Consider the following 7,347-nt stretch of genomic DNA (forward strand, 5'->3'; position numbering starts at 1 on the left):
ACTGCACCTTTAATCATGATCATTATTTGCCTTTCACTTGTTACACGCTATTATGTTTTTAATTCTGTGAGCCTGCATGGTTTAAAGTTCAGACTTACATGTCTAGATTACATATATATTTTAATTATTATTGGTTCAGTTATGTTCCTGTGATGATATGCAAATCTGTTATGGATAATCAGCAGTATACTTACCATCTGTTTGCATAGAGTCAGACCTAATATTACCCTTGATTCATATTGGCTCAATAATTAACGTAACAACAGTATTATTTAAACAAATTTTTTTTACTATGAACCAAACCTCCCTGTACTCCATAAATATGAAGAATATTCAGAAAGATTTTCCTAAACACTTAAACCCAGGTGTGTGTGTGTGTGTGTGTGTGTGTGTGTGTGTGTGTGTCCTGTAATGTGCACACTGTGCCACCATTTCATTTTAGATTTATATTCATAATAGCGAAAAAGAAATGTATTTTGTGCACATGCACCCATCCGGTCTGACGTAGATCATACATTTTGAAGCAAATGCCCCTCAAAATGGTTTAGAGCCCCTGTCCCTCAAAATGAGTTGAATGTGATGTATGTGTGCTATCAGGGAGCTAAGCCAGGCTGAGAAAAGCAAGACCAGTTTAAACCAGCTATATTTTTCCTCCAAAAAATTCTTCTTTTGTATTCCAGCATACGGGTTTAGAATGACATTAAAGTGATTAAATAATGACAGAATTTTCATTTGTGGGTGAACTGTTCCTTTAAAAATATGTCTCCCGACGGAGAGAGCTCTATTAGAATAGTCGACAGGTGACGATATTTCCTGGTAAAAAAAAATAAAATAAACTGAGGTGAATATCCATGTGTATCCGGTTCGCATGAGCATGGCTGCTCCTGCTGCTGTAGCTGAGCCATCCACCGGAGACAAGCCAGAATTTGTAAATGGACCCACAGAGAATTCAGCTGAGGACCAGTAACGACCGCAGATCGGCACTCGCTTCCTCACAGACCCGCAACAGGTGTTTCAGCACAACGCGTGGTAAGATGTACAGTTTCTCTCATTCACACACTCCAACCCAGACTGCAAGTACTGACAATGAGTTTGTCATTCATTCTTACGGACTTTAAGACCAGAACATTAGAATTGGTCTCAGAAGAAGACAGGTAAGATAAATTCACCAAGCCGGGTTTACACCCTTTCTGGGAAATTAATAAAATGTTAAACATTTAAAACCAGTCTAAACAGGTCTTCCCTTGTGGCCCGGTTTTGTGCACCAGCTGGCCTCACAGCTGAACCACCTGAGCACCAGTTTTGCCAAGCTGGGAGGCCATCTTAAAGGGACAGTTCACCCAAAATTTTTAATTCTCTAATCGTTTACTCACCCTCACACCATTCCAGATGTGTATGTTTTTATTTCCTCTCCACAAAGGAAGATTTTAAGAAGAATATCTCAGCTCGTTTGGCTGTTCAGTTCAAGTGAATGTTGGCCAGAACTTTGAAGCTCCAAAAATGAAATAAAGGCAGCATAAAAGTAATCCATAAGACTCCGTTGGTTAAATCCATGTCTTCTGAAGCGATATGATAGGTGAGAAACCGATCAACATTTAAGTCCTTTTTACTATACAATCTTCTCCCTGCCCAGTAGGTGATAATATGCATGAAGAATACAAATCTCCAAAAACAAAAGAAGAAAGTAAAAGTAGAGATTTATAGTATTTAATATTGATTGATAATATTGATATGTTTCTCACCCAACCCTATCATATTCTTTCTGAAGACATGGATTACATTTATGCTACCTTTTATGTGCTCTTTGGAGCTTCAGTTTTCTGATCTATAATAAATAATGAGAGCATTTTACTTTTTGAGTGAACAATCACATTAACAACTATTTGACCAAAAGATCAAGCCAACCAGTTTAGGCTGGATTAGCTGTTTATTTGTGCAAAGATGATTCCCACAGATATGGAAAACCTGGGAACATAACAGAATTTTAGATTTGTTATTTTTATGCTTTGAAGAATCGTGGAACCCCAGTTTGCTTGTTTTTTTTCACTCACTCTGAAATCTTCTGGTTTTCATCTCTTGAAGGGATAATGTGGAGTGGTCAGCAGAGCAGGAGGCTGCCGCCAGAAAAAAAGTTCAGGAAAACAGTCAACCTCTCCCAGCAGAAAAACAAGGTATGAATGCATCAGGATCAGGGCTTTTTTATTTTTCAAATAAGATTTATTTTGGTACCAAATAGAATAGAGGGACCTTTATCTAAACGATCTATAGCAGTTTTAATATGCGTAGGTAAAATACAAGTTGATCTTCACTGTAAAACCCAACATAGCTCTACATTTAACCTCTTGCAGGGTTTTTTGCTAAATCTTGTCTTTTGTATTTTTCCCATCAGTGGAGTTTGACAGCAGGGCCAATGAGTACTGGAACGATTTCTACACCATTCATGAGAACTTCTTCAAGGATCGCCACTGGCTCTATACAGAGTTCCCTGAGCTGGAACCTCAACAGAAGGCTCCACCGGACACTGGAGAGAAGGAAACCACAGATCAAGATCAGAAACATTTATTAAATGATGGAGATGCTCCCTTGTCTGACAGTTACCGAATTTCCAGGGGCACCTGCATCCTGTCGTATCCTAGAGGTGTGTTGTTTAATGCAAGATGTGATTAAAAGCATTTAATACATTAAAGCCCTATAGACAGAAACCCCCAACATTTGGCTTTGTGTATTTTTTTTTTTTTAATTTTTATTTTTTTTATTTTTTTAGGTAGGCTGTGGAGTAGGCAATACAGTCTTTCTCCCATCTTGAAAAACAAGTCAGTCAGTCCTGGTATAAACCAACAAGATGTCTGTTTTCAGTGTTCGTGTCTCACACACAGATGAAATGCCATATTCATTTGCTGTTTTACAGTGACCCAGGACTCTTTGTTTACTGTTGCGATTTCTCAGCACAGCTGTTGACCATGTTAAAAGGAGTAAAAAAAAAGACAAATGGCTTCTATATTAATTAATAAATCCAGATTCCTCATTCATATTGGGTGTTGATTTATGAATGTTTCTGTTTTGTTTTTTGGCAGTTGAATCCAGAGTATGACCGGTCTCGTTGTCACGCCTTCGATCATGATGTGAGTGACGTGTCAGCAAAGTATCCGATGCCAGACCAGAGCCTGGATATCATTGTCCTCATATTTGTGCTGTCTGCCCTGCATCCTCAAAAGTGAGTGTTAAGGCCAAAGTTTACTTTGGATATCCGCATTGCTGATCGAAACATGCACTGTATGCGTGTTCTTCTGCTGTTGTAGCCCATCCGCCTCAAGGCTTGACATGTGCATTCTAAGATGCTATTATGCTCCGTACAATTGTACAGCGGGGTTATCCGAGTTACGGTAGCCTTTCTGTCAGCTTGAACCAGTCTGGCCGTTCTCCATTGACCTCTGTCATCAACAAGATGTTTCTGATACTAACAATCATGCAACGGTTGAAATCATTGAGATCAAATTTTTTCCCCTTTCTGATGGTTGATGTGAATATTAACTGAAGCTCCTGACCCGTATCTGCGTGGTTTTATTCTGATACACTAGGCATTAAAAACTAGTTAAATTTACTAGTAAATTTAAAAATAACTAGTACAGCTGCTGAGGAAGTAACAGTAAATTTGGCATCTTTCTCTTATACGATTGCTGTAATCCATCACGCTCATATTTTTTCCTCTTATGGAAAGTTGTGAAAACATAATCAAATATTTTTTGCTTTTACTTTTGCTGCAAATGGGAATGCAAAAATTATATTTGCCATGGTCTCCCATTCACTGCAATAGATGGTTACCCTGCAGTAGTTTTACTTTCCCGTTCCAAACCAGGAAATGTGAAGAGATTCGTCAATCTGTCCAAGATAGATTTATTATAAGGGTTTGTCTAAGGACTTGTCAATGTACGCATGAGACAGATGGACACTTTTGGAGTCTCGTTTCAAGTAAAATTAATTTTAAAACTTAGCAAAACATGTCTCAATCCCTCTCAAATCCATGTTTCGTTCATGAACAAATCTGTTTTTTTGGAACTAATTTAAGTGAATGAATCGTTCTCGTTCACCTCCATTCACTGACTCGTATTTCTCAATCACTGACGTCTCTCCCTTTCGAAGCCAATGTGCCCGATTTTTAATCGCGAGACTTCTTTGGTGATTTTTCATGCTTGTAAAGATTAACTATAGCACAACCCAATAGCATTCATGTGCAGGCTGTGAAGGAGCATTTTGTTGGTTTCACCCTCTGAACAAATATGCCCCTTTACTGAACTGGTCGTTTTAGTCTGAATGAGATATTACGTCTTGCTCATGAACAAACTGTATGTACTGGTAAACTCGTTCATGAATTAAGATCTGCTGACCGGCTGAACGTGAGGAGGAGTTACATGTTGTTCGTTCAGTTTGTTTAACAAGAAAAGGGGCCAGATGAATAAAAGTAATTGATTGACCACACTCATTATTTTTTAGGTTAGTGCTGTCATTTTTTCCCGTATAGCTTAATAACAATTCATGTTCAGCAGTTTATAATATGATAGATATGCTTTGTTGTCATTTATGGGGAAACATTTCTGATGCTTTAGAAATTGGAAGTGCTGAAGTCTCTTAGTAGATTTGTAGACATGCAAATTTTAATAAAGGATAATTAGACTTGTTTCAGTCGTGATCGACTCCATGCAATTTACTTGTCAAAAACTTAAAGGCAGTCATTCGGTGCCATCTTCTGCCGCAATTGCGTAATTTGAAGAAATGGTCGATGAACGAATCTGATCAAATCTTTTTGGTGAACTGATTCAAAAGACCAGAGTCACTGAGATGAATCAAAATCACCAACCCCTAAAGGCAAGCCTGAGTTTGGTTTGTTCTCTGCACAGCAGCTGCACATTGCCTATACGGTTGGAGTTTTGCTTACTGCCCACTGCTGACAACAGGTGGTGCTTCATGCTTGAATTGCTCCTGTGGTTGGAATATTCCTTATTACAGTCAGGGGACAGAAATATTGTCCCTGAATTGCTGTTGTTAGATCAACAGCACCATTTGTTTCATGACACTCTGGAAAATTTGAGTACAGATATATCCTCTAAACCGTGTAATTGACCATTGTCCCAGGAAAACCTATGGTAGAGTGATACAAGAGACATGAAACTTCTTATTGTTCTTACTATACCTTACATATTCATTGCCATTATATTATTGTCCATACAGTATATTGGATATGTTGATGTGTCGTTCGACCACCATCAATACATTAACTCATTCTCTTTCAGAATGCAGAGCTCTATTAATAGATTAGCACGATTGCTGAAACCCAGAGGACTGCTTTTATTGAGAGACTACGGCCGCTACGACATGGCACAGCTTCGTTTCAAAAAAGGTAGATGTTGTATCATTTTTACGTTAGAGGAGATGGAACGCGTGTGTACTTTTTCACTCAAGGTACATGCACGTTGTGTCTTGAATGCAGCGAAATACTCTTACGTCATAAAAACAAACTCTCTGTTAGTGAATAAAACGAGGTTGCCCAATAAATCATGACAAAATTTTTAACAAACATGTATACAATAAGATGCTACTCCTTATTTACCGGGAGTTTTGATGGATTTATTGTATCTTTGCATTTGTCATCTTATTTTCTTCATTCCTTCCTCCAGTTGAGCTGCATGATCTGTTCTCAAGTGCTGGCCTGGAGAAGGTACAGAACTTAGTGGACCGGCGCTTACAGGTGAACAGAGGAAAGCAGCTGACCATGCTCAGAGTTTGGGTACAATGCAAGTATCGCAAAGCCCTTGCACCCCCTTAGAATCAAGACTACTTGGTTGGAGTGATCGAGAACATCTGAGCTGATATGTGAGAATGTTATGTTTTTGTAATGTGACCCCAGAATGATGAGCCATTTTAAGGATGATGGAAAGGTTGCAACAGCTTAGAGGATTGCAGTGCTATATGATATGATATGGAAGGATGACCATGCTGAATGCACTGACCCTTATGTAGCCTGCTGGGAAATGTCAATGGAGGACTTCAGATCCCATGATGCACCAGTGGACTCCAACCTGCTGTCCATCACACTCAGTGATGTTTTTTTAAGACTTTTATTTTAATCTTACTAATAAACTACACGATGGTGTTAAAAAAATGCCAAAGCGTCTCTCTGATTATCAACCTGAGGGCAACTGAGGGCACTTTACATCTCTATTTTTTCCCCCCCTTTAACCATCAGTTACTGGCTGTCGATTACTCCTAGGATTACTCCTTATTCTTGTTATTTTTGGTGTCAATAAGAACTTGAATTGATGTTTAATTGCTTTTTGACTTTTCGCTTGCCTTTTGGCATTCAACAATTACTAGACAAATAGGACCCATCAAAACATATTAGTGTTACTATTAGCTATAAATTACATGACAGACCTGTGTTTAACTTTTCAACTGAACTAACTGGCATGTAGGACGTGTATTACAATTATTCATTTGGCTGTAAACTGTGAACTTATGATTTGGAAGATCTATTTTCCTTGTACTTTGACTTTGTACTTTTGGGGCGGCTGTGGGTCAGGCAGTAGAGTGGGTCGACTGCCAGTCGCAAGGTTGGTGGTTCGATTCCCGGCCCACATGACTCCATGCCGAAGTGTCCTTGGGCAAGACACTGAACCCCAAGTTGCTCCCAATGGCAGGCTAGCGCCTTGCATGGTGTGTGTGTGTGTGTGTGTGTGTGTGTGTGTGTGTGTGTGTGTGTGTGTGTGTGTGTGTGTGTGTGTGTGTGTGTGTGTGTGTGTGTGTGTGTGTGTGTGTGTGTGTGTGTGTGTGTGTGTGAGAGAGAAAATGGGTGATTGGAACACAGCGTAAGTGCTTTGGTAACCTCTAAGGTTAAAAAAAGCGCTATATAAGTGCAGACCATTTACCATTGTCCACATGCACTGCAACATCTGATATGATGCCAATATGAGTAACCACATAAACAATCTAACCTGGTTGTAATAAAGGACCCTTTTTCGATCTAGGTGTTTTTCACTTCCATAATTTCTAAACACTTTATCCTACATCATTGTTCCCAAATATTCATGTCTGCTCAATACATCCTTACAAGTAAGCTTAATTGGACACCAAATGCATGCTCAGCCTTCGGTATTATCTTTGCTATTTCCGATTGTCAGTAACTTGTAGTGATGTAATGACATGTTTTAATGTCTAGGACACATACCTGAGTCATTTTAATTAAATGCTGTTCAAATGTACCATAATGCATCTACAGTGTATACCTCAAAAGCAAAAAGATCACATGTATGTAAGGATTTGTTCACGTATACAGTATGCTGGCATAGTATTGTA

General features: G+C 38.9%; 1 protein-coding gene across 1 annotated transcript; it reads left to right on the top strand.

The window, feature by feature from the left end:
- Window positions 1-864: 864 nt before the first annotated feature.
- Window positions 865-7,132, top strand: LOC127647941 (tRNA N(3)-methylcytidine methyltransferase METTL2-like). Its single transcript, XM_052132472.1, has 7 exons — window positions 865-1,029; window positions 2,083-2,171; window positions 2,390-2,638; window positions 3,075-3,214; window positions 5,289-5,395; window positions 5,673-5,793; window positions 5,903-7,132. The coding sequence occupies exons 3-7, from the start codon at window positions 2,567-2,569 to the stop codon at window positions 5,946-5,948; spliced, it is 486 nt and encodes a 161-aa protein (XP_051988432.1). The 5' UTR covers window positions 865-1,029; window positions 2,083-2,171; window positions 2,390-2,566; the 3' UTR covers window positions 5,949-7,132.
- The last annotated feature ends 215 nt before the right edge of the window (window positions 7,133-7,347 follow it).

Source organism: Xyrauchen texanus, chromosome 8 (genome assembly GCF_025860055.1).
Source record: "Xyrauchen texanus isolate HMW12.3.18 chromosome 8, RBS_HiC_50CHRs, whole genome shotgun sequence".
In the NCBI taxonomy this organism is placed as follows: Eukaryota; Metazoa; Chordata; class Actinopteri; order Cypriniformes; family Catostomidae; genus Xyrauchen; species Xyrauchen texanus.

What these genes read in the sequence shown, in the direction of transcription:
- LOC127647941 (XM_052132472.1), top strand. Translation starts at nt 2,567, where the DNA reads ATGATGGAGATGCTCCCTTGTCTGACAGTTACCGAATTTCCAGGGGCA. An exon ending in CATCCTGTCGTATCCTAGAG is followed by an intron (nt 2,639 to 3,074) that starts GTGTGTTGTTTA and finishes GTTTTTTGGCAG; the next exon opens with TTGAATCCAGAGTATGACCG. An exon ending in AGAGTTTGGGTACAATGCAA is followed by an intron (nt 5,794 to 5,902) that starts GTATCGCAAAGC and finishes ATGTGACCCCAG; the next exon opens with AATGATGAGCCATTTTAAGG.